Genomic DNA, 26753 nt, shown 5'->3' with positions numbered 1-26753 from the left:
TTAATAAAAATGTTTTTTTTTTTTTTTTTACTTTATGACATTTCTATTCAGGAATTGTTAACTTTTTCCATAAATAAGTGTATCTATAACTTTATGAATCATCTGTCCAAATATGCTGAACAGGCCTCTGGGAGAGAACAAATACATTCACTGTTTGTCTTGACACCTGACTAGATTTTTGTTTGTTTGTTTTAAAAATGTGTTCTTGTATCAGTTTGTATCTTCTATGACATAGGCAAGGTCCAAAATTAAATTGGCTGTCTCCACAGCCACCTGCAGGCCACTAAGCTTGGCAGTAAAACAGTCCACAGTCAGGTCGCTGGCTGAGTTAGCAGCTTCACAGGGAAGGCAGTTTTGTGGCACAAAAGGATGATGAGTGCTTCTTAAGAAAGACCAGCTGAGTTCTTCCTGGCTGCTGTGTAATCCGCAACCACATCTTGAAAGCAAATCTGGCCAGTTAACTACAGCCGGAGAATCTGACTGAACTGACCAAAAGTGTCCGTACTTCCTGTCAGTGAGGATTTCACCTCCGTCATGTTCTAAAGAGCCTGCGAGAGACTCTAGAGCACTGCAAAATGCTTCGGCAATTAGCTGAAGTTCCGTTTGAGTACATCCATCATGTTTGAGAATGCTTCCTGGCTCATTAAGAGTCTAAAGAGCAATAGGAAACCACAGAAAACACAGAGAGCAATTAATACCATGAAATTACTTATTTTATATAAAAACATTCAGAAAATGTTCTGGCATTTGTAAAAATGTTTCTGAAAAACAGGCTATCTGATCACGACCTTATTCATGAAGTTACTTCTCACTTTCATTTACTTAGGGATCTGGGGTATGATGCTGGCAGGTACGTCTGGGTCAGCAGGCCAGGCCCTTAACCCCGATGGCGAGAGTAAAAATGTACGCTACCAGCCTTGTCATCAGAGTAAATGAAGCAGGATAAATCCCATCGCCAGCTTAGTCTCAATGGCTGTCCAGTAGTGCCTCTTAGTTTCTGAAGAACAAGGCGTGATGCACGTACTATAGGTTTTTACATGCATAGGGATAAGTTCTTTAAAACTAATGCTCCAAAGAAAATATTAACCTTAGGCAAAATGAGATCTGTTTAAGATGAGAGCCCACGTATTATTATTAAGACAAAAAATATTTAGGGATATGTGCAATTTTCACATCAATGTTTTAAAGATGAATATTCTTCTTTTTAAGTTAATGAAAGGGTAATACAATTTTAAACTATGTTTTGGTTCTACCATTCTAAAAAGTTTATCCTAGAAGCTTCACGATGGAAAAAAAAATTAACGTACCAGCAAACTGAATGATAGTTAGAAAGTCCGTATCCTAACTACTTAAAAATAGTGACCACCGTTTTTTTTTGGCCAGGATGTTTGAGCGAGATAAGATTATCTCTATTGCAGAATTTTTCCCACACCTTCAACACTTTATTTTTCTCCAAAATTCCCCTCCACATCTCCCTCCTCCAAAAAACTTTCTCAACTTTACTCAATTCCGTTTGCAGATTACATTACTGTCTCCTCAGCATCAATAAATTTAATTTTGTTTTTTATTATGTATATTCTAACAAATGGACGTGAGCATACCAACAACCGAGAAGATGGTGCAGGACCGGGCAATGTTTCATTCCATCGAAAATGGGGTCACCATGAGTCAAAGCTGACTCAATGGCAACTAACAACAACAATATTCTAATAATTTCATAGGAGTAGGGCTTTGTTTCCAAAAACATTTTAAATAATTTGGGGAAGCAGAGTGGGGCATGTCTATAAAAAAAGTTTACATTCTCCCTAACCCCTGTCACCCACAGGTGAGCTCCACAAAGTCACTGAAAACACTCCTGGCTAATCAAAGAACCAACTGCAAATGTTTAGAAAACACATCTTTTGAAATCTATTTTCAAATAAAATAGGTAAGTATTTATAAAATAATTAATTAGAACTATAATGCACTAAACTTAGCACACAATTGTCAGGAAATGAAGTTTCCTAGATTAATCCAAAATATTCTATTTAATAGAATATATATCATAAATGGATACCAATTAAGAACTTATAATGGGATCTAAAACTTGGAATGCTTTAATAAATGAAATCAATTAAATCTTTTCTTGATTCAGAAGGTACTGATGTATTCTGCAGGACCCCAAGCGCTTCCACTGTGAACACCAATTATCATTGTACCACAGCATTGCGATCTCTAATAAATTAGAGACTTCCCATTAACACAACGCTAGTTTCAACGTGTAATACATGTAGACAATACTCAAAGAAGGTGAACATTCGAAAAAAGATCATTTTAATAATCACTGCAATAATAACATTACCTTATATTTGCAAGTGATGTATTTCTCAAGCGTTTTTAAACATCTGACTTAGACCACTCAGAGATTAAGTGTTGGAGGTTTCAGGGTATTATAATTTGGCTTATTATCTCAGACAATGAAAACTGCTGAGAATTCAGACAATCTGCAAAGAAGGGCTCTCTCTCCTACCTTGTGCCTGACATATGCAGCCAAATGAGTTTCAGTACAGCCACCTCCCAAAAAAACGAATGGTTCCTTGATGGTTAACTGCAAGACGTGCAGTGCTGTTTGACACGTGAGCTAAAAAGGAAGCAAACCATCAGAATCAGACATTCCCATCAGGTATGTGAAGAAATATAATCATGCTTTCAAAGCAACATAGAGGACTCAGAACCTGATTTTAATTTCAAAAGAACAAAAAACAAGTGCTGCCAAGGTTCTAAATATGACTAATATATTTTGGAATAATAGAGACTGGAGATTAAAGATACTTTAGCCAGATGTTTGTCTTTATGGAGCCTGATTATCATTTTCTTTCATACACGGTTAGCTCTTCAAACTCAGATTCACAAAATGGATGGCCTCAAAATATCTGGGTCAGCAATGTTTGCTAGTGCTTCTATTTAAAAGATTACTTCAGGCTAAATAAAGTAGTTGTATGAATACCATAGAATTTGTTTCAAATTGCTTTTGGAAATGCTACAGCTACAACCTAGCAATAATAAACAGAAAACACAGAGACCTTTAATAGTCACCAAGGACCTATCCTTGAACATACAAAGATCTAGAAGGTGGTGACTAGTCCCATAGGTTATCACTTCCTTATTAAACTGCATGTGTTATTACTGGTAAAGAACAAACTACCAAGAGGAAGATGATACGCACCAACTGGGGAACTAATTTTCTAAATGAATTATTCATACACGTCAGTATCAAAGAGTACACAATTCAGATTCATTTCTTAGAAAAATTTCCTACAAGCCAATGACCTTTGGATTGCTTGTGGATACTAGAATAAATGGTAGCACGCACCGTTCTACTGTAATGCTGTAGGCAGTTATGTGAGTTGACTTGTGCCTTTGCTCCTCCCACTATACCATGTAGTGACGTTACAGAGTGGGAGGGGGGAGGGGGGAAGGAAAGCATGGCTCACTGGTATAAAAAAAAAAAAAAAAATCAGTGTCTGTCTTTGTGACTATTTAATCCTTGCCTCAGCACCTAGATGTAGAATTGACTTTATTACCTACCTTCAGCTCATCCCAGGCAGTGTCATTTCTGTTGCAGAGGAGCAAGCTGGAGACAGTGACTTCATTAGGAATCAGATGAAAAAAACGTTTGGAGCCAAATTCTGCAGATCGCAAATCTTTTACACTTCCGTAACTCCTAGGAGAGACTGAGCCTAGGGAACCAATAGGCTGTGCTCCTATTTTTTAAAGTTTAGAAAACACAAAATATATAAGCAGAGGTAGAACATACAACTTTTTAAAATTATAATTATTCCTAGCCAATATAAGTCTCACCAAGCATATCATTTAAAATATGAAATATAGGATAAATAACAAGATTCCTCTCTTAAAATTTATGGAAAAAGTAGCATTCTGCTATTAAGATGATAAATAATGCAAAGCAGAGATCCTTAACTTCTTTTGATTTACAGACTCTGAGAATCTTTTGCAAGTTATTTTGTACTCTCTTCCCAGAAAAATGAAAGCAAGAATTTGTATGCAATTTTGGGGAGTTCAGGGGATCAGAGATCCCAAAAGAACTCCAGTAACCTGGAATAGGGGAGAAGTGAGGAGACAGTCTATTTTATTATTTTACTATAAAATGAACATATTAAGCTATCCAAATAAGTACGTAGCTGAATTCCTTTGGGGCTGTGTTTAGTGAATACCCAAGGATTTCTTCTTTTTTTTCGGTCTAGCAATTATTTGTATGCAAGTAGTTACATAAATTATGTCAAAATAAAGTATGTGAAATTCCTATTTCCCCATTATTCTTTGATATTTTGGCCTACCCCCTGCATCATGCACAGCTCAAAGAAAATCACAAATTAATGTAATATGAATAAATGAGATAACATGAAAATTTCCAAAATTTCTTAATGTAGAAGAAATTATGTAAACAAACAAAACTATTCCAATAAAATAAATGACAATGTGCATTTAAAGTCTAGAGATTAAAACTGTAACTCTGTGCGGTTCACCCCTTTGGGCCAATTTCCTCATCTTTTAAACTATGAGGGTTAAACAATGACGTCTAAAAACACAGCTCTGAAAAATTTTAAGAACCCAGAAAATAATCACTGGACAATTTTCCTTTTTTGAATATCCTTTCTTTTTTTTACTTTTGAAGACTCCAAGGGTGATCTGAAATATAAGAGAGAAAAAACAAAGCAAACAAAAATCCCCCTAAATGTCACGTAATTTTCATGTGATGGAAACAGGACCTGGAGTGAGAACTCAGCTTTACCACTTATCAGCCACTGGATGTTCAGCAAGTCACTTACGTCGTTTAACTTTTCTAGGTAGGCTTTCCCACAATAGAGTAAAATGGGGATGATAATACCTACTTAAATGAACCCTGGTGGCACACTGGTTGAAGCGCTCGGCTGCCAACCAAAAGGTTGGCGGTTCAAAACCACCAGCTGCTCCTCGAGAGAAAGATCTCGGAAATCCTATAGTGGCAGTTCTACTCTGTCCTGTAGGGTTGCTATGAATCGGAATCAACTAGATGGCAGATTTTTTTTTTTTTTTAAATGCCTATTTCACAGATAAATTGTTAAAAATGCTCTGTAAACCATGACGTCCTTCATAAAAGCTGGTCATCCATGCTTGATAACACCCACTATTTAACCTAGATCAACTTAACTTCAGAAATAGGAATTCTGTTTGAAGAAAAGGGAGAGAAAAAAAAGGTAATGTTGACCTCAATACACGAGGAAAGACTGATTAGGCCAAAAACATACTTTACCTATTCCAAAAATTTACCTAAATCATATGCATGAAGTTATTATTATTCCCCGCCCCCCCCCCCACTTTCCCTTTTGTCCCAAAGGTTCTCTGTTCACCAGATCTGGGACTGATACTGCAGCTATTAACGCCACATTGTTCCTATGGGAAAATGTTTCATATTTTAAAGACTGACTTAAAAAACTGGAAAACAGTACTCAGAAAATGGAAACTGCCTGCAAAAAGCCAGTAAATATTTACGAATATAAGTCTGACCTGGAAACCCTGGTGTCATAGTGGTTAAGTGCGACAGCTGCTAACCAAGAGGTCGGCAGTTCGAATCCACCAGGCACTCCTTGGAAACTCTATGGTGCAGTTCTACTCTGTCCTACGGGGTCGCTATGAGTCAGAATCAACTTGACGTCAGTGGGTTTGGTTTTTAAGTCTGACCTTCAATATCAGAATGACTTCCAATAAATTATTTCCATTTCTTAATGTTTTCCACTTTAAGGGCCATTCGACAGGTGTACCAAGGCAGGGCAACAGCCCAGAGAGAATACGTATTCAACACAACACTTAACGTAAGTACTTTTTGATTTATAAGATTGAAAATAGTGAAGTTCAACAATGGTTTAATATTGAAGTCTAATGATTTAAAAACTACAATCAAGGCAGAACCTAAATGATCATCTTTGTGATAGACTGTAAGTCAGAGATACAAAATGACTCAATTACGGACTCTTCAGGTGGTCAGTCTCCTCCGCCTCAGAGAGGTGAATAAGATCAGCCTCTCATTTGACTTTAATGTGATTTCGCGAAATATAATTTCCTGCCCAATGTAGTCCATGTTAGGGGCCCTTGTGGCACAGTGGTTGTTTGGTTGCTAACCAAAAGGTCAGCAGTTCAAACCCACCACCCACTCCTTGAAAACTCCATGGGGCAGTTCTAATCTATCCTATAGGGTTGCTATGAGTTGGAATCGACTTGATAGTAATGTTTTTTTTTTTTTTAATAGTCTATGTTACTAAGTATATTAGTCAATTCAACAAACGTCACAGAACATCTCCTGTCAGCCAGTACTGTTCCAAGTGCTGAAAATCAAAAGATGGCCCTTGCCCTCAAAGAGCTCAGCTGTAAATATTAGAGAATTTAAAGACAGAGTAAGCGCATCCATCCCATCCCCCAAACCTAATTAGGAACCGCTAAGTGTTCAGCTGCTAACCAAGAGGCTGGAAGTCTGAATCCACCAGCTGCTCCTTGGAAACCCTCAGGGGCACTTCTACTTGGTCCTAAGGATTGTTAGGAGTCAGAATTGACTCGACTGCAATGGGTATGAGTATTTATGCAGTAGAAGTAGTTTATTCGATTTATGATGGAAGTGAAAGGAAAAGTATTCTACCAGCAAAATAACTTTCTGCCAGAACATGTGATTTAGAAGCTCTGTAAAATTCCACAAGTATTTTGTGTAATGTAGGAAATATCTTATGATGTGGAGATGTTAGACCTTTCTCAATAATCTGTAAAACAGTTGGAGCTTAATAGTTTTAAGTTATGACTCTGTAGTTCCTTTTGGGGCTGGAAAATATGTAGAACATGACCATAATCACACAATAATTTTTTAGTAAGTGAATGATACAGAAACAACCTTTGCTGCCAGAAATAGTACTTGCACATGTGGTGGGGTTGGTGGCTTCTAAAATTTTTCAAGATGTTAATACAGTGACACACACCAAGAATATCTCTGCTCAAAAAACCGAGACATACTAACTCAAGGGATGAAAGCCGAGGGTGCTCTTTACCTGTCATCTTACTCAGCGGTTCCATCAGAGTTACTCCAATTCTGTCTATGGCAATAACTTGATGTGAACTGAGGAACTGTTTCAAAGATGGGTGTATAACTTTTTGGCACATGACAAGATCTATGTGGTCCCTCACCAGCTGCCTTCCTAGGTTAACCAACTGGTCCAGCACTGCATTTTCAAGGGACACTCCGTAACTGACTGCCAAAGTCCCTTCTCCAGTATCAGAAAAGTCTCCGGATAAAGACACACAAAAGAGTGCCACCTTGAGGGCACCTGATTTTTTGATAGGTAACATCCTTATCAACTGAACTTCTGACGTTTCAATGAGCATTCCAGGTAATACAGTAGAATCTATAACTCTCTGCCCTTTTAAAGGTACAATTATACTCTTTCCTAAAATTATGTGGTCTCCAGCCTTTTCCGGAATTGTAAGCAAAAAGGCTCTCAGAACCAAAGCGCTGATATGATCTACTTCCTTTCTGGTGAGCATGCAGGCAGGTTTACTGGTTAATATGCTCTGCACCAAACAGAGGAGGATCTGGGTGCTACTAAAGTCAACTGGGATCCGACAAGCACAGGCCTCAGACTTGAGATAATCGGTACAGAGGCTCAAAAGCAGTTTATTTAATTCAATGATGGTGGTGGGTGCCAAGTCTATTCCCTGAACATTTTCAATCAGGTTGCAGCAAAGAATGGCCACGAACAAGCCACAGTCACTGAAGCACGACACATGATTCTGCATGGAAGCTGTCAGGATCTTTAATACAGGGTGGGTGACCGAAAGGCTATGGAGCAGGGCTGATGACTGTGAAGTTGTGCACACGTGACCTCCAGCACCATTGTGCAGCTGCTTCAGCCGACCCGAAGGGCCGTAGCACGACGTGACGATTCCTTTTAAGACAGAAAGGGTGGCCCTGACTCTCTCGCTTGTTAGTGGTTTACTTTCACACACTGATGGCTTTTTCGCTTCTAAACGAGACATCCTACTTCAGGTGGTAACCTGTGAAGACAGCGTCTATTTTTGTTAATTGTATTTTTCTTTTTATTGCCCTGTTATGGGTTTTAACATCAAAGAAAAATTATTCTTCAAGAACCAAAGTCTGAACATGTAGCACTGTGGTTATAAAATTAAATTGTTCCATGTTTACAAAGCTAGTCAGCATGTAATGATTTCATAACATACTAGTAATTCTAAATATTTATTTCACTTCATTCTTCAGTACTGTTTTGTCTGCCTCCAGATTGAGATTTTACAGACTGTTTTGCAGCCCTCTGTATAAAATATGTCCCAAGATGGACACCTATGAAAGACACCCCAGCTACAAGCAGCCAGTTCTTTCTAATCCAACTAACGTTTTTCATCTCTTCTTTCAATATCGAGCTCAGGTTGAAAGCTGTGTCTTTCTGTAACAAAAAAGAAAGAAAAGAGAACATTTTAGAGAAATAATTCCAAAATATTTTTAGGTTGCCATTTAATTATTTATTTTAACGCTCGGCTCCTTCTTTAGAAAAAGGGACAGCCGGCTGGCACGAGAAAGCTACTCAGCCATCGGAAAATGAGAAATATCTATCAACTTAGACTTCACATTCCTTCATTCTTAAATGAATCCCTACAAGAAAAAAAAAACTGCTTATATCTCAAAAATTTTGGAAGGCACAACAGTTAAAAAGCTTCAAGTACAGCTATTAAAATATGACGTGCTTCTAAAAGAGGTATGCTACATTTATCTCCACATTACAATACTCACAGAATTTGGTCTCTGGGTTTTAAAAAAGGTCCCAAATGTTTTTATTCTCTTACATTGAGATTTAATGCTCTGTTTTTATCTGTAGCCTTGATTTTCTTGGAAACCTTAGGTCTGAAGAGATATGCATTTGTATCAAATCCCACTTATAAGTCATTAGGAAAACAAGATGGCTGTTAACATTCCTAATGTAGAAACTCACTGTTGTACAGTCTATATCTATCTGTATAAACCCATATAATACATTCTACCAAAAAACAAGCCCTACTTTAAACATGTGGCTAGTCAGGGTTCATTTTCTGCACTTTTACTCTATTAATCAATGATGTTCAGTTCTGAAGTGCTAACCAACTAATCTTGCTCAAAACTTTGACTGATGACAATAAATACAAAAACCAAGGAATGTTTTGGATGATAAAAGAGAAAAATAGGATCTGATTTGCCCTTCAGTTACAAAGAGTCTAAATGACATAAAATTTTTTATATACCAAATGGAAAAGCAGAAATGCAGTACAAGTTTCCATAAAAAGGTAGTAAATAGTGCAACTTGAGTCATAAAGGAGCCCTGGTGGTGCAGTGGTTAAGTGTTTGGCTGCTAACCAAAAGATAGGCAGTTCGAATCCACCAGCCGCTCCTTGGAAACTCTATGGGGCAGTTCTACTCTGTCCTATACGGTCGCTATGAGTCGGAATCAACTCAAGGGCAACAGGTTTTTTTTTTTTTTTTTGAGTCATAAAATCCTAACACTTTAATTAACATGTAATTATAAAAATTTCAGGTCATGAACCTTGTCTGTTGATGCTTGGTCCTTTGAAGGTGAAGGTTCAGCTGATTATTATTTTCAGGACTATGCTACTTTTGCTAGCCAATTGAACAGTATGTCACATAAATAGTAATAATAAATAATCTAATGACTCTTAGCCTAAAGTGCTATCTAAAGTAAGACTAAGGGGTAGAGTATGGTAGTACAGACCAAAAGGTAATCTGAAGATGTGCAAAGTGAGAAGAAGGAGGAAATGTTAAGTATTATTTTGGTTATTGCTCCCCATATAGTTAATGGGCTGTAACCATGGTAACTGGGCCCAAATAAAGGGAATACAGTTTTCTCCTTGCAGTGATAAAGCTATAATCTTTCATGATGGAACAGGAGGAAAAAAACTTTGTTCATCTTATGCCAGGAACAGCCAAGGTACTTAAATTTTGTTTTAATGGTGATTTTAGATTCTGCGAAATACATTTAAGCAAAATAACTTCTATAAGGTCATTTTAAAACGTACACAAAGTAAAAATCACAACAGAAGCTGAGATTAATAAAATGATTTTTCAATTAGATTTTTTTTTTGTAATAGTGACAGGCAACTTTTCACAAACAGAATGCCAAATTGCCACCTCTCTTGTCTATCAGTCTTGTGATGGTGAAATCAGTGACCACAGCTTTTGGCTTGTGCTTCTATTAAATGAGGAAGGAGGAAATCACTGCGTGTGTTGGTGATTCCCACATCATACTTAGGATGTCAAAACTTGCTGACTTGTGGTCTTGTGTCTAAACCTGGACAAAACAAGGCACAATTAAGAGAAAAGAAACACTGGGGTTTACTTAGAGAACAAGTTTGGAAGTGTCAGCTAGCTCTATTAAGACTCTTTCTTTTTAAACAACGCGACCCACAACTCAAAAAGTCACCATCAGATGAGTGGTACTCACTACAATTCCTAGATACACAGGCCTGGCAGATGGGCTTTCTGTAGTGATGGGTAATTAAAATCACAGTAAAACACAGCATATGACTCTACATTAAAATACACTATAAAATATGATTTAAATAAACAGAAGATAGTAAAATTTTCTCAAAAAAAATTTTTTTTTTTTTTCTTAGAAATGGCTGATTTTAGATCTGATGCAAAAAATATACAAGATGAGCCAGGGACCCTTCCTGTCAAAAGGCAAGGATATTATTAAAGATTACTTAGGTTGTATCAGAAAAAAAAAAAAAAAAGACATAGGCGTCATCTCGATAGGAATTCAAGATGGGACAATTTGAGCATTGAAAAGAATAATGACTCTAACAGACTGAAGTATTTCAAATATATGCAGACCCATGAGTTCCTAATGGCACCAAAACCAAGTAACCCTCATCATTTCTATAGTGCTAGCTCCTTATTATCAAACCAACAAAGGGAAATAAAGCATTTATCCTACCTTTCCCATATAACTACATTTTAGGGTAACGGAATAGTGGATGAAGGAAAGCTGTTCCAGGTAGGAAATGGAGAGGGACCGATAGGATTTGAACAACATCATTTTGCAACTCCAAATGAAACCGCCATTTAGGCCCTCACGGTAGTTGGTATATAGTCCCTGGACCACATCCAGCCTACTGCCTACTGTTGTAAAGAGTTCCGTAAACAAAACTTATCTGTTTATGTATCGTGCATGAAATGTCTGCATGCAACAACGGCAGAAATCAGTAGTTGGAACACCGACTGTACGGTCTACAAAGCCCAAAATATCTACTATCTGGTCCTTTACAGATAAGTTTGCAATACCTAGATTAGAGCCATGATCATCAGTAGATGTTAGTGCTTCATTACGGAAAAGATCAGTGGGGAACTTCAGACTAGAGGGATCAGGCTGTTAACCCACTTATTAATCTTAGCAACACTGAAAGCAGAACCACACATTATGTGTAAGGCAGCGTGATTTGCTAGGAGGTGCACATACCACCAACCATGAAGTATTAAAAAAAAACCCCAAACCAAACCCAGTGCTGTTGAGTCGGTTCCGACTCATAGAGACCCTATAGGACAGAGTAGAGCTCCCCCATAGAGTTTCCAAGGAGCGCCTGGTGGATTTGAACTGCTGACCCTTGGGTTAGCAGCCGTAGCACTTAACCACTATGCCACCAGGGTTTCCCCATGAAGTATTAATGCTTAAAAAGGAAACAGATTTGAAGTAAGCCTCTGTTCTAAATTCCAGGTTATAGGAAACAACATAATGAGGATGCAATCAGCCAAATTCAGGATGTGGAAAATTAAAAATGGCCAATGGGGAGGGGAAATGTCGTAGATGAAAAGACACGCATCTACCAAATGCAATGTGTAAACCTAGTTTGGATTCTGATTCCAACAAACCACCTCTAAGACAAGCTGTTTAATGACAATTCAGAAATACGAACATGGCCCTGGGTATGAGATGGTATCAGAGGGTCAATGTTAATTTTTTCAGTGTGACAGTGCAATTGTGGCTATGTGTGAGTGTGTTTTTCCTCGCTTAAAGATACATACGGAAGGGATATATACTCTAGCTTGGAATATGCTTTAAAACATTCCAGCCCAAACCAAACCAAAAAAACCAAAGGAAGGATACAAGAAGACTGGGAAAATATGGATAAGTGCTAAAGGTGAGTAATGGATACTTGAGAGTTCAATTAGTTTCTCTATTTTTGGATAAGTTTGAAATTTCCCATAATAAAAATAACAATAAAAAATAGTAAGGGGCAACTACAGCACAGACTTCAGGTGTACTCAACCGTTAGGAATCCGTGTCTAACCGAGTCTAAATCTGGCTTTTCCTTTTGCTTCCCAAGCCTGTGTAAGGATTTGCTTCCGCTTGCTTGCCTGGCAGCGCTGGCCTCTAAATCTTCTAACTATTGCAGTGCTGACATCGAAAACCTCTAACATTTCCGAAGAGACAATTTCTTTTTTCAGTTTTACTTTTCCTCTAAGTATGCCTTAATTAATGATATGTTTTGTATTTCTTTTTGTACAAGGAGAAACTACTTTTTTTCCCTTTTTTCTAAAGTGTGGCTGTACCAGGCCCCCAAATGCTTATGACTTAAAGGACAAATATGATGTCATAAGCGTGATATACATACAGACAGTCCCTGACTGCTGGCAGGGCTCTGTTTCAACGACTCCATCTTAAAGTAGGTTCTGACCTAAGTCGAATACCTCTTTTTTTTTCCCTCTAGTTTTCATTATTATTGCCTTTTATTACAGTATCTCTACAAATCTGATCTTTGAACATCTGAGAATGATTAGCATCAGCAAATTAAGCACTACAACATTGTATGTAGTATATATTATCAATACAAAAAAACCCAGATGGTGGTAAGCGCAGTTCATGGTAACTCCAATACATAGTAAGTCAGGGCCTACATGTACTCTGTAACGATCTCATTAGTCTGGAAGAGGTTATACATAAAAATCAAGCATTTCATAAGCTCTTTAACTCCCTGTTCATGTCCACTAAAATCTCACTATAAATACACATTTTATACTCAATGTCTAAGGTTTCTCTTATAAGTTGTTAAATTTCTGACATTTTAGCACCTGTCTTTTAATATTTATGGTCTGATATTTTAATCCCTGCTTCCCCCTTCTCCTTAAGAACATTTAAGGAGAAAATAAAAGCTTGATTTAAAATAATACTGTATAAGATAAAAATTTTAAAAAATACTATAGACCATAATTATATAATAGTTTTATCACAAGTCATAAGCACACACTTAACAGAAAAATCTTAACAAGATCCTTCTAAAAGGAGCAGAACCTTATGACCCACCTTATGCCAAAATTTAAACCATATTATTATTCAACTGAAGGTCAAAAGGTTCAAAAACGGTATATTAGAATAGAAAATGTTTTCTAAATATAGAGTCCCAGTTTTCTATCTGAAACCCTCGGGGCCATGATTCAAAATTCTTAAGAGTTTTAGAAATACAATACAGTGTTTATTATGAAACTCATAATCAAACACAACAACTCATCTGTAGTGAAAATAAATATTCACATTAAGTGGGCTAAAATTACAAATTATCACGTTAATTAAGATCAAGTTTTGCTGCCAAAGGAATTACGGCAAAAAACTTTAGGTTTTAGAGCTTTTTGGACTTTGGAACTGTAGATAAAGAGCTACACATATGAACTGTGTGACTGCATCCTGTCATCTCAGGCTCTCAAAAGTAACGAATTATTTTGATCAGATGCTAAGGAATCAACACAATAGTGTTGTACTGGAAAAGAGCTTTTTGCAAGTTACAGACTTTGAAGCTCTGTAATGGAGTCTGTGGGCGGTGCAAACAGTTAAGTGCATGACTACCAGATGAAAGGTTCAAGTTCACCCAGAGGCGACTCGGAAGGCAGGCCTGGGGATCCGCTTCTGAGAGGTCGCAGACTGGAAAACCCTACGGAGCAGCTCTACTCTGCACACGTGGGGTCCCCATGAGTTGGAATCAACTGGAAGGCAACTGACAACAAGGCAATGGGTTTATGGCCCGGAGTCAGCTGCTTCTCTGTACACATTCATGATCCTGGTGACACTGAAAGGGACAGGAAGAGTACTGGATCCATAGTCCTGTACCTTTTCATGCAAATGACTCTTCCAAACAAGTGTCAAAGGTCTCTGTGCAACACACACTTCTAAAAGCAACTGCAGAACAGTGGGTCATAATAAAAACAACAGGGCTAACACGCCACCTTAGCTTTCTCTTGCTAGAGCTCTATTATGAGATCAAGTTCCCCATGAGTGGAAGGTACCATGTGGTTGATCACATTAAATCCAACTTACCTGAAGGCTGCAAGTCTGCTATTTCCCTTGGGTTTTGATCTTCTGAGGACTTGTAAGAGCCAGATTATCTGGCTCAGGAATGTTGTCCTTATTAGGTATTTGGAAAATGGGGCTGCTTTTGATTTTGTACCACCCCAGATGTATGAGCCCAACTACTGGTATCATAACAACCAGAACTTTGTAGTCTCTCCAGAAGGTCTGAAAGCTCATAGTACTTCAGCATCAGGGCACCTAAGAAAAGGTTAACAGTTAACAGAAAAAAAAAAAACAAAACATATTACACTTGTAAACCACAAGTAGCATAAAAAAAAAAAAAGTAGCATATCACACTCTAACAAAGGCTGACTGCCGAACATTTTTATAGTATACTACAATGTTAATTAACAAAAAGAGATACACTGTAGGCACAGAAGGACAGCAGGAAGTCACATCTGAGAAACTTATAAAGCAATACTGAATTTTTAGTCAGGAATTGTAAAGAAGCAACATTACCTACTGAGAAAGCCATATGAACCTTTGGAAACACTCATCACGGATATCATTTTAAAAGTATAATCTCTGAACCACAATGAAGTTAGATCTTTTCTTTTTTTTTTTTAATTACATTTAGTCACAACCGTAACGGAAGAATCAAGTGGTAACTATGCAGTACAAATTTAGGCTCTAATTGTCAAATGTTGTATTATATATATTTTTACAACAACAACAAACAATTCAGATTCTGAATTCTGACAGCATGTAAGTGATAGTGCTCCAACTGAGGCTGTCAAACACGGATTCCAATCGCAGCAAGAGTTCTGACTTGGACTTCTGGCTTGGACTTTATGAAATTTGGATGAATTACTGTCATCTGAACACTTATGTGCCAAACCCCTTGCGTTTTATAGTGTTTAGCCTGTATTACTAATAACCCTACCCAACAGGGATTATTGTCAACCCACTTTACATGAAGAAATTGAGGCTAATAACTTCCTGGAGTTACAAAAAAAATTTTTTTTTTCAGTCTTTAATTTGGCAAGCATGAGGTTGGACCCAGGAAATCTGTGTTCTGATGATCTGCTGGGTTTGTGAACTCAACTCCGTGTAACCTCCAAAGACTCCTCCTACTTTTATTTAAGCAATGCTCATTAGGCTTCAGTGTTGGCTATACAGACTTGTGATATCAATGACCCCATTTTCCAAGTTCCTTTTTGAGCATAGAAGGATAACACAGGGCTGCTCAGTCTGTGGGACAGGCTAAGGATTTGGTTCAATTGCATCTATATCAGTTTTAGTATCAGGAAATCTCCTAAATTACTGTAATTCTGTAAAAATGCTGTTAGAAAAAATTTTCTACTTACTCTTCACCTTCTAAGTCAAGATTAAAACTTAGACCAATGACTAAAATAGCCTGAACTATCTCTGCATTCCATGTATATATTAAAAATGAACAGAAGGCTTTAAGTTTTAGTCTACATACATACATTACTCCCAGCATTAGAATCTGTCACCAACGTCCTAATTCACATTGTATAAAGACTCTGTTGCTAAACTTAAACCACTGGGTGGAGAAGACATGACCGACTTTGTAACTCAAAGTATTTTATGGTCTTTCCCTTTCATAAAGTGCTCTGGGATCTCAAATGCTTTCTGCGACCATCAAAGACCATACCTTTTATTGACAAGTTTATGTTCTATTTTGGGGGAAAATCAATCACAAATTACTGCATCGTGATTAAATTTCATTGTGGTGCAAAAGTCTTTGGAACATTTGAGATAATATAAAATTTTAAAATGTGAGTTTGGACACAATTGGGGAGGTACTGGGTCATCTGAGGTAACAAAGGAAGAGCTTTCTTAAGATTTACTTCCTAGAGGGGTGGATAAAGGTGGAGAGGCTGTGCCAAAGACAATCAGCTTGTCTTGACTGACATTTGGCATTTCTGCCCACTAAACACCTTGAACTGAAGGTCTAGGAGGTATTGTCTTTCATGTCCATAAAACTTGTTGCCCTCGAGTTGATTCTGACTCATAGCAACCCTACAGGACAGAGTAGAACTACCCCATAGGGTTCCCAAGGAGCGGCTGGTAGATTTGGATGGCTGACTTTTGGTTAGCAGCCGAGCTCTTAACCCCTGCATCACCAGGGCTCCCTTTCACGTCCAGTCTCAATACTTAAGGTGACTTAGCACCTCTAATTGTCATCCTCAGCATGAGGTTATCAAGCCACACTATTTTTAATAGATGGTATCCTTGCTATTTACCATATACTTCTCCATGATCACTAATATAACACTGCATTTGTCAGCTTTTTCCTGAATCATAAACATTTGGGAAAACTAATCTTAGAAGAGAGAAAATTCTCATTGTCTAAAATTAGTGTTTTGTAGCTACTAGTCACAGTTTGGTGATCTTGGACCAAACTCAAAATCAGAACCACACAGGTACACTGTTGAATCTGAGTCATGAAGTGGCATCCCAGGCCCCTGGGCAGCTGGTGGCAGCCACAGCATGGACTCTGCTTCCTCTTCCTCGCAAGAGAAGGTAGTCTTGTTGACACTGAGGTTGGTTTCTGGACATGAGCCTGATGCTCTCAGTAGAAATCTGTCCAAAATGGTAGCTTTCCACTAGGATCCCCTCTTGCATAGGTGAACAAGGGTGACTAGCAGCTTTAGGCTCCTCTGAGAACTTGCAGCATTTGCTCCTGCCCCAGGCGGTCACCTTGCTTCTCATAGGGTTTCATACACTTTATGAACCAGATTCAAGCTTACCCTCTCCATCTTCTCTCTGTACAATCCTAACAATCTAGAACTCACGTGAAATCCCTGGTTACAGAAAAGAGAACAGTTTGGATAAAAAGATATAATAGTAATAAAGTTGGGATGAATACCTCAATAACTAAAATTTGGAAAAAATTAAACTACGACCTGTAACAGCAATCAATATTCAGGTTTTGGACTGTTCTCCCCTTCAAGACCACAGTATCTAACGTGAGGTACTGTGAACCTTCCTTTCTATTGACGTTCAGTTGATTCCAACTCATGCCCACCCCATGTGTTACAGGGTAGAACTGCTCCAACGGGTTTTGTTGGCCGTAATCTTTATGGAAGCAGTTTGGCAGGCCTTTCTTCCACAGAGCCATTGGATGGGTTTGAATCACCAACCCTTAGGTTAGCAGCCAACTGCGAACAGCTTGTATCACCCATCCTTGAACCTTCCTTAAGAAGAGTAAAAACAGGGTCTCAGATTAAGTTAGCTCCCTACCTTTAGTGAATCTTTGGGTCATTCCTAGGTTAAAGACAAAGTAAGTGCTCTACTTTGTTTATAGATTATTTAATAGTCTACTGTTCTTTTCAATCAGATTAATTTAAAGGTCTATATATCTTTCCCTAGATTTAGATTTAGTTAAATCTAGGTATTACTATCTATTTTCATTGAAAACTCATTATTTGCCAAACATCACTGAGGCCTTCTACAGTACTTCCTGCTTTGTAAACGATGTGGACCAATTTAGTGATTAATTGCTTTAACGTTTACTCAATACCAACATGTCCCATCTCCTCAAATTCGCTGTATCGCATACATTGATTCGGCTAATGGGGGTGAGAGAGCAATAACTTTTCCGGCAGATTATCCTGTTACCCTTTGAGAGGCTTGGAAAATGATTATGGTCAGGATGATAGGGCTTTTTATGTACAAAGTACTATTAGGAGTCTTCCCGTTTAATCCACATAAAAACACTGTGAACTATCACTCAGTACACGTAAGAATCCATCTCTACCCAGCAAGATGGAACTAGCATTCTTTTAAAATGACATATTAACATCATGTCTGGCAAGTTCTTATTTTCACGTGAGGTATATTAAGAGACTGACAGCGGTATCCTAACATTTTCTCCAAAATCAGAGAAAAAGAGTCTATATCCTCCAAAAAATATATCCATGATGATTATAGATTTGATTGTGTCCCCCCTCCCCTACAAAATATGTGTTGGAATTCTGACCCCTATACCTTTGGATGTATACAATTTGGAAACAGGGTTCTTTGTTACGTGAACAAACCTATCAGTGTAGGGAGTATCCTAAACCTAAGCGCTCAGAGTGACAAAGGAGCAACACAGAGCAAAGAAGCACAAACAGGGGAAGGACAGACGTCATGTGGAGGTCACCAAGGAACCCTGGGGCTAGAGAAGTTGAGACAAGGGTTTCCCCCAGAGCAGAGAGAGCCTTCCCCTAGAGTTGGTGCCCTGAATTCAGACTTCTAGCCTTCTCAACTGTGAGAAAATAAATATCTGTCTATTAAAGCCACCCACTTGTGATACTTCTGTTACAGCAGTACTAAGAAACTAAGACAGTGACTTACTAACAATTGTGATTAACCGGGCTAATTTTTGGAACCCCTGGTGGCACAGCGGTTAAGAGCTACAGCTGCTAACCAAAAAATTGGCAGTTCAAATTCACCAGGTGCTCCTTGGAACCCTATGGGGCAGTTCTACTCTGTCCTTTAGGGTTGCTATGAGTCAGAATCGACCTGATGGCAATGGGTTTGGTCTGGGCTAATTTTGGTTCAGTTTTATTTGGCTTAGTTCTTAGTATCAAATGAACAGCAAAAGATTAATGAACAGAAGAAGCTTGTTATAACCAAAAAACCCACTGCTGTTGAGCATTACAGATGTCATATTCATTCTTAGCACACATAAAAGCCAAGAAATGAAAACACTGAGATATATACGTCAGACCACAAAAACTCTTTAAGGCATTACTCTGTCTAGGACAGCTTCAACACCACCCCACGCCATCTTGCCACCCCCAGCAATTTGCATTTCAGAGATAACTACCTCTTCAATTTCTAACATTAAGGCTTCTGACAGGCTTACTACAATGTATTACACTTCAAGCTAAATGGAGACCTCGTGGCACAGTGGTTAACAGTTCAGCTGCTAACAAAAAAGGGTGGTGGTTCGAATCCACCAGCTACTCCATGGGGAAAAGATGTGGCAGTCTGCTTTCATAAAGATTACAGCCTTGGAAACCCTATGGGGCAGTTCTACTCTCCTACAGAGTCCCTATGAATCGGAATTGATTCCACAGTGGCGGGTGGGGTTTGGGGCTTGCTTGGCGCCATCTGCTGTTCTTTTGGACACAGTGCAAGGTACATTATTCCTCCCATGTCTTCACTGCTGCTCCGCTCAAAAGTATTTGAAAAGAAAAAAAAAAAAAGTAATTTTTAAAGAACTTCCACTAAATGAAATTTAATCATGAAAAGAACATTACACAAAATGTTAAACAATTAACTCAGTTCTTGTGACTGTGATACCTGCTGCAGCTTACTGAAACTGTCTAAGGCCTTTTCTCTTATGATAATACTGACAACTCTGTCTTGGAAGAAGTACAGCCAGAATGATCCTTAGAAGTGAGAATGGCAAGCCTTTGTCTCACTTACTTTGGACATGTTATCAGGGGTGGCCAGACTCTTGAGATGGACATCATGCTTAGTAGAGGGTCAGCGAAAAAGACGACGACCCTCAACGAGATGGACTGACACAGTAGCTCCAACAATGCGCTCAAACACAGTCATTGTCAGGATGGGGCAGGACCAGGCAGTGTCTCCTTGCTGTAGACGGGGTTGCTATGAGTTGGAACCAACTCGCTGGCACCTAACAACAAAAATCTGCTTTTGCTCCATTCTCCATGGAAACCACCCTGGCTCAATATAAAGACCACTGATCCCACCTCTTACTTGATCTCTCTGAGGCCTTTTAATGCTTTCATGAAACTCTTCTAAGACCTTGACTTCTAGGACTCTTCTCTGGTCCTCTGTCGTCTCCTTTAATGGCCCCTCAGTTTTTACTCACCTATTCTTCCTCACCACAGAAGTGTTCTTGGTCCTCTTCTGTGTGCTCTTCCCAGGATAGACTCCACATCTGCAAGCTTTTGTTAAAGTGCAATCACTAATGACTCCTGCATCTTCCTCTCTGCTTTAGACCCACATATCAGAGTGACACTGTCACTTTACCTGCTTGTCCCCACAGTCTAAACTCATTACATAAAAAAATGGGTCCTCTCTTCCCCCACTGCTGTTCCTCCTGTAATTCCTGTTTGGTTAATACGGGCAGTATCTATACCAAGCCCCTCAACTCAGACATCTGGATAGAGTGGACTCTGCCCTTTTCCTCACACTCCTCATCACGTCAGTCACCAAATCTTACCGTTAGGCTTCAACATTTATTTACATAACCCCTTCTCATGGCCACCCTATTGCCACCGAGTTGATTCTAACTCATAGTTGGATCCCATAGAACAGAGCAGAACTGCCCAACAGGGTTTCCAAGGCTGAAATCTTTACGGAAGCAGGCTGCTGGGGGTTCAAACCGCCAATCTTTCGGTTAGCAGCCTTCCAGTTTTTAAAAAGTAAAGCACGGTAAATCATTTTAGTAAGAATGTACTGCCGTGTAGTGAATTTGGGGATGGGCTGAGGACGAGACTGCCTGCGGTTTAAGCTTCCACCTACCACTTTACAACTGGCTGGATGACCCTGGATGACTCACTTAACCTTTGCTGTTGTTAGGTGCCGTTGGTTCTGACTCACAGAGACCCTATGCACAACAGAACGAAACACTGCCTGGTCCTGCATCATCCTCACAATCGCTGCTATGCTTGAGCCCACCATTGGAGCCACTGTGTCACTCCATGTTGTTGAGGGTCTTCCTCTCTTTCGCTGATCCTCTACTTTACTAAGCATGATGTCCTTCTCCAGGGACTGGTCCCTCCTGATAACATGTCCAAAGTACATGAGACGTAGTCTCGTCATCCTTGTTTCTAAGGAGCATTCTGGCTCTATTTCTTCCAATACATATTTGTTTGTTCTTCTGGCAGTCCACGGTATACTCAATGTTCTTCGCCAACACCCCAATTCGAATATGCCAATTCTTCTTCTTTCTTATTCACTTAACCTTGCTGTGCCTCAATCCCATCATCTGTAAAGTGAGAGTAATGACTTCCACGTGACAAGGTAACTTGTGCAGTTACCACAATATCTAACACTTAGTCTGGGTTCAGTGATTGTTTTTATTATTATTATTTCAAAATAAAAAATTACTAGAGTCTACCTGGATTGTAACAATAACAGGAGAGGATTGGAAAGATGCCCCAGACTCAGGGAAGTGGTCTCTATAAAGGACGCCTATTCCTTTGGGCAGTTTTAGTATAGATTAAAAAAAAATTGGATTCTTATGAAAGGGGTCCTGAGGTCTTTGGTGCTCACATTTTGATTAGGTAGTGTATTTCTGAGGAGCCCTGGTGGTGGAGTGGTTAAAGAGCTTGGCTCCTAACCAGAAGGTTTGCAGTTTAAATCCACCAGTTGTTCTATGGGAGAAAGAGTGGCAGCCTGCTTCCTTAAAGATTTACAGCCTTGGAAATGCTATGAGGCAGTTCTACTCTGGTTTGGTAGGGTGGATCTATAATGAGACCCCAGGATGTTACAGCATAGATAACATCAAGTTCCTAAACTCAGTTTCAGGAAAGCTAATCATGAAGTAAATAGGAGGGCTCAAGGACACAGCAAACCAGCAAACAGAGTGAGAATAAATTTCATGCTTGCTTCTGGTATCTGTTAATAAAGTTAGAGTTGCCAAATGATTAAATATGACAGTCCTAGTATGAGTGAAACTTGAACCGTATTTTCAGAAATGTTGTTGGTTGCTTAAGAGCAAAGGCTTTGAGAAACTAATGGCACCAGGAGGCCGCCATTGTCCTCAGGGACATGCTGCGCCCTCTCCTGTGCATAGATGTTCTTGCCAATCCACGAGACCCCCAAAATGAGTGCTCCAAGGTCGCAGGTCCCCTAGTCATTGGGACCTCAACAAATATGCGTGACCTGACCCTTAATGCATAGTTATGATCTATCCGGTTAGTGAATATGCATTATGTTAGGCTTCCTTCTATTCCCTAGCTCTCTAGGTATGAGGCCTGTGTAGTCCCTACTTGCCTGGCTCATTTGGAAAACAAAGACATCCTGATTGCTCAGGTTATTTTCTGAAACCAGTCAAAGGGCCAAAGCAAGGCATTTGTCCCACAAATATATATAAAACATACGCTGTACTGTGCCACTGAGTGGATTCTGACTCAGAACAATCTTAGAGGGCCCAGCAGAGCTGCCCCATAGGGCTTCCTAGGTTGTAATCTGGAGCAGATTACCAGGTCTTTTTTACTGTGGAGCCACTGGTGGGTTTGAATCACTGACCGTTCGGTTGGGAGCTGTGCGTTTAACCGCTCCTTACAGTGTGTATACACACATATATACAGTGGTGGGGGGGGAAGAAGGTGGAGAAAAATAGAAAGTGTGTGTGTAAACAGATAAATCGCTTAGTACCTGGTAGTGTGACTAATGTTAGTTTATAACTTACAGGACCGGAAACTACTGGAAAGCCAGATCGAAATACAATAATGTATACAGTGTTTATATCATTTAAACCAAAACCCAGGTGTTGTTAATTCTGACTCATGGAGACCCCGTGTATGCAGAATAGAACTGTACTTGGTAGGGTTTTCAAGCAGACGACAAGGCCTTTCTTCTGAGGAACCTCTGGGAGGGTTCAAACCAACCTTTCGATTAGTTGTTGAACCACTTAACCTTCTGCGACACCCAGGGACTCCTTTACATCATTTAGGGTTTATCGATTTTCACTTCAAATATGTGTGAGATTCATGTTATTCAAATGCTTACTGAGTGTCTGTTATGTGCTAGCTGGATATTAGGCTCTAGAGGGAGAACTACCAAGGCTGATAAGGCCAGGTTCCCGTCCTCAAGGAGAATACACTCTTGAGAAAAAAGCACAATCCTAATGTAATGTGACTAAATATGGTATAAGAGCAAAAGAAAAATGCTGTGTAGATTAAAAGCCTTTATCAAGTTGACTCATTTTCAAAACCGTACCTCTCATTTTCTCCTTTACCTTTCTCTGAACTAGCCTGAAATAATTTTTATTTACTCCGGTTTCTTCAGCTACAGCAGTGAGTTAGTATCTATAAAAACTAATAACTGCCACCCACTATGACAAAGGTAGGAGCCATGTGATTTGTCTCACTGCTATATCCCTAGGACCTAACAGAAAGTGGTAGGCTCCCTTCCTCCTGTACAGGGTGGCTATTTTTATCCTTCAGCTCTTGGCTGTGATGTCATCTACTCAGACAGCCTTTCTCTAGGCACCCAACCTAAAGTTTCTCCGCCCTATCATTCTCTAGCACATCTATTTATTTCCTTCAAAGCCTCATCTACCTTTATAGTGAATGCTGTGATGTGCCACCCTGATCCACCTTAAAAACAAAGGACTTATTTCCCCAGCTGCTAAGAGTGTTGAGACAGCCCACAGCTGTCAGCTCCCTCTAGGACAGTCTTGGTTGAAGAGAGGCGAAAAGTGAAATACACTTCTTCTGGGGCAATGGGTATAAGGCCTGGCTCACTCCAAGTTGGGACACCTCTGAAGGGCCATCCCAGCTCCACGGGTTGGCAGAGGCCTTCCTGAGTCTGCAATGCAGCGCAACTTTTCTGTGTGCCCAATCCTGCTTCCTTCTTCCTTCCACAGGTGATCCCAAAAAAAACCCGTGGCCGCAGAGTTGATTCAGACTTATAGGGACCCAATAGGACAGAGCAGAACTGCCCCATAGAGTTTCTAAGGAGCATCTGGTGAATTCGAACTGCCAACCTTTTGGTTAGCAGCTGTAGCACTTAACCACTACACCACCAGGGTTTCCAATCCAAAAAAGTCCTCCCTAGGAAATGTCCTAAGGAACCTCGGTGGTGCAGTGGTTTAGGCGCTTGGCTGCTAACCCACCAGCCGTCCCATGGGAGAAAGATGTGGCAATTTGGTTCTGAAAAGATTTACAGCTTTGGGAACTCGATGGGGCAGTTCTACTCTGCCTATAGGGTCACTATGAGTCGGAATCCATTCTGTGGCAGTGGGAAATAAACGTCCTGCACACAAATCTCCTCAGTCTGCTTCCCAGAAACCAAACCTGGGACAATCTGGAAACATTTGATTCATTTATCTATTTATTGTTTCTTCTCCCATCACTAAGATATAAGCTCCACAAGGTCAGGGACCATGGCTATCTTGTTCACTGATGTATCTACTAACTCAACACAGAAAATTAGAAAGATTAATTGATGAAGTTAATGAATAAAAAAAAATAGATGGATGAAAATTGCAGGTATTGAGGGCAGATGTGAGATGAAACATCGCCCACCGTAGCAACAGAAGCTGGGATGGCTCCATGTGGGGGGAGGATGAACACGACCTCAAAAGGTCTCCTTAATCTCAAAAGAATTACGATCCCCCAAAAAGTCAAAAGCCCTGTGAGTCCCGTTTCTGCTTTCACAAGTTGGCATGATCAACGTTCTGGCGACCAGCTCCACGTCCGGGGTGGCCCCCGCTCCTAGCCTGCCTCGGGTATACACACAGGGCGCCCTCCCAGAGAGAAACAGGTATACGGCCTGCCCTCCCAGTAGAGGAGGTGACTGGAGCGCCGACGAGTCACAGTGTCCAGCCACAACTTGGCAGCGCAGGTGCCATCGGTGCCTTGACTAAATCTACTTCACCCAGTGCGGGTGCAGACAGAACACCTTCTCGCCATCCACATCCGTTTCATCAGCTAGGATTTACTGCACAGAGCGACTTTAAAGCACGTCTTTCGCTTCCTAACGAGCCAGCCTCCACGTCCCCGCCTCCAAATATCCTTCAGTGAGGACACCGGCGACCTTCCTGAGCCGGGCGTTGGAGGCACCTACGAGCCCCGCCTTTCCCCCCTGCGGCCGAGAAGAAAGCTAGGTTTGCCACCTGAGGTTTCAGAGCTCTCACCTGCCCACCAACCGCCTTGCCTCTCCAGGGCGCCACCGCCAGCAGGCCGCAGCCGAGCCCTACGTTGTGGCCGCCGCCGATCCCGGCAAATCGCGCCCGGCGCTGGGAGGCGGAGCATGCGCAGCTTTGCCGCGGGCGCCGAACCCGCTCCGATTCCGCTCCTCCAGGCTTTCGGCGAAGCTCTGAGGGAACGAAGGCGGGGTATTAGGGGCCGGGCCGTGACCCAAACTAAGGGGAGGATCTGGAAGGGCAGAGTTTGCCGAGGTCCAAGTCAGCAAATTGTTGAAACTGAAAACTTAAACTAATATAGCAAATCGGCTCTTCAGGACACAACGCCTACCTTATGGTGCGCTCCCAAGAGGTATTTGTTGACTGAATGAAACGATAGCCGACCATTGCTAGGCGCGCTTTTCGTCCTCTGGCACTCGACCAATCACAAAGCCACTGACTTGTCGCTGAGCCCCGCCTTCCTCTGAGGCTGCCTCCAAACCCAGGAGAAAAAAAAAAAAAATTAACCGTTTTAACGTCCCTGGATCGGGCTGGAGCTCGGACATGCGCAGTGAGAGCCGGTCGCGCTGAATGCTACTGCCTTCAGGTCGTCCTGTGGGGGGCTTACGGAGACGTCGGAAGTTCTCTAACTCGGTGCCTTTCACAAATTAGACAATTTCCGCGGCGCTCTCTCTTCTGCTTTATGGTTCCAGGAAACGTTTTTATTCTCTACCATTAAAAAAAAAAAGGAGGAAGTTATGTTTCCACGGCAACTTTTTTTTTTTAAATTTATCCGGCATTATGAAAGCCAACTATACTTCCCTTCCTGCGTTTTCAGAGATCCTCCGCATTGAGAATTATTGTCCATCCTTATGGGTTTTTTTAATGGTTTTTATGGTAGTATTTTTCCGGTGTCCGAAAGCACTTTGAACCACGGAAATGTTGCGTTTTATTTATTTATTGTTTTCCTTTCTATTATTTCAGCGGTTCAGTACTGTGGGTAACCGAGATTCGTCACCTGTCAATCACATTCATAGCGTTAACAAGCTCTTAAAAATTGGCCTTTGTCGCCATTTTTGTTTTGGGCCCAGTTTGAAAGCCGTGAGGTTATGAACGGAGGCCATGTTTCTTTTGGGCAAGTTCCTAGCGCTATCCCTGTCCCACTTGTCTGTTTCGTCGCCATCTTAAATCTTGGTTGTGGCTTCAAGCGAAAAGGGAAGCTGCCGAGATCATTTTTTGTCTGGGCAGCGGCAACGTTCCCAAACGCGCGGGGCCGCCCTGAGAAAGGGAAATGAGCTGGAAGCCAGAGTACCTAAAGCTGCTGAAGGTTGGCTTGAGAGCCTACCCTGCAGGTATTACTACTCTTCAGTCACCGTGGATAGTAACAAAACAAATAAAAGCCCGAACCCAAACCCTGCCACCATCATAGGTAAGAACATGGGGCTTCAAACAACCTGAAGAGTTCCTTCACTTGACCTGTTTCCCCATCTCCTCCCCGACCCTCTGAGGCGTTTTTTTTTTTTTTTGCTTTAATTTTTGAGTCTTTC

At 40.4% G+C, this 26753-nt stretch overlaps 4 protein-coding genes across 8 annotated transcripts in view; 1 reads left to right on the top strand and 3 right to left on the bottom strand.

Moving 5' to 3' along the window:
* On the bottom strand, window positions 1–14444 carry MKKS (MKKS centrosomal shuttling protein). Its single transcript, XM_064275773.1, has 6 exons — window positions 14385–14444; window positions 8427–8477; window positions 7071–8073; window positions 3568–3743; window positions 2510–2620; window positions 1–651 (listed from the first exon to the last, which is right to left on the bottom strand). Exons 3-6 carry the CDS (start codon window positions 8053–8055, stop codon window positions 211–213), a joined length of 1713 nt encoding a protein of 570 aa, XP_064131843.1. The 5' UTR covers window positions 8056–8073; window positions 8427–8477; window positions 14385–14444; the 3' UTR covers window positions 1–210.
* Window positions 8257–8435, bottom strand: LOC135228595 (uncharacterized). The gene has a single exon (XM_064275779.1). The coding sequence runs from the start codon at window positions 8433–8435 to the stop codon at window positions 8283–8285; it is 153 nt and encodes a 50-aa protein (XP_064131849.1). The 3' UTR covers window positions 8257–8282.
* On the bottom strand, window positions 8257–26485 carry LOC135228594 (uncharacterized). Of its 5 annotated transcripts, none has more exons than XM_064275776.1 (4): window positions 25219–25285; window positions 20218–20293; window positions 14385–14615; window positions 8257–8477 (listed from the first exon to the last, which is right to left on the bottom strand). In XM_064275776.1, the coding sequence occupies exon 3, from the start codon at window positions 14592–14594 to the stop codon at window positions 14403–14405; it is 192 nt and encodes a 63-aa protein (XP_064131846.1). In that variant the 5' UTR covers window positions 14595–14615; window positions 20218–20293; window positions 25219–25285; the 3' UTR covers window positions 8257–8477; window positions 14385–14402. The 5 variants fall into 5 exon arrangements, with proteins under 5 accessions (XP_064131846.1, XP_064131848.1, XP_064131845.1 ...); XM_064275774.1 differs by lacking the exons at window positions 8257–8477; window positions 14385–14615 and adding exons at window positions 19807–20019; window positions 25559–26485 and having other exon boundaries at window positions 25219–25400; XM_064275778.1 differs by lacking the exons at window positions 20218–20293; window positions 25219–25285 and adding an exon at window positions 25559–25901.
* Window positions 25373–26753, top strand: part of SLX4IP (SLX4 interacting protein) — a 242055-nt gene continuing 240674 nt past the window's right edge. The window contains 1 exon segment of the mRNA XM_064276465.1: window positions 25373–26635. The gene's annotated coding sequence lies outside the window, so the exon portion shown is untranslated.

This window comes from Loxodonta africana, chromosome 24, assembly GCF_030014295.1.
Source record: "Loxodonta africana isolate mLoxAfr1 chromosome 24, mLoxAfr1.hap2, whole genome shotgun sequence".
Taxonomy (NCBI): domain Eukaryota; kingdom Metazoa; phylum Chordata; class Mammalia; order Proboscidea; family Elephantidae; genus Loxodonta; species Loxodonta africana.
This window is presented reverse-complemented; position numbering and strand designations above follow the sequence as displayed.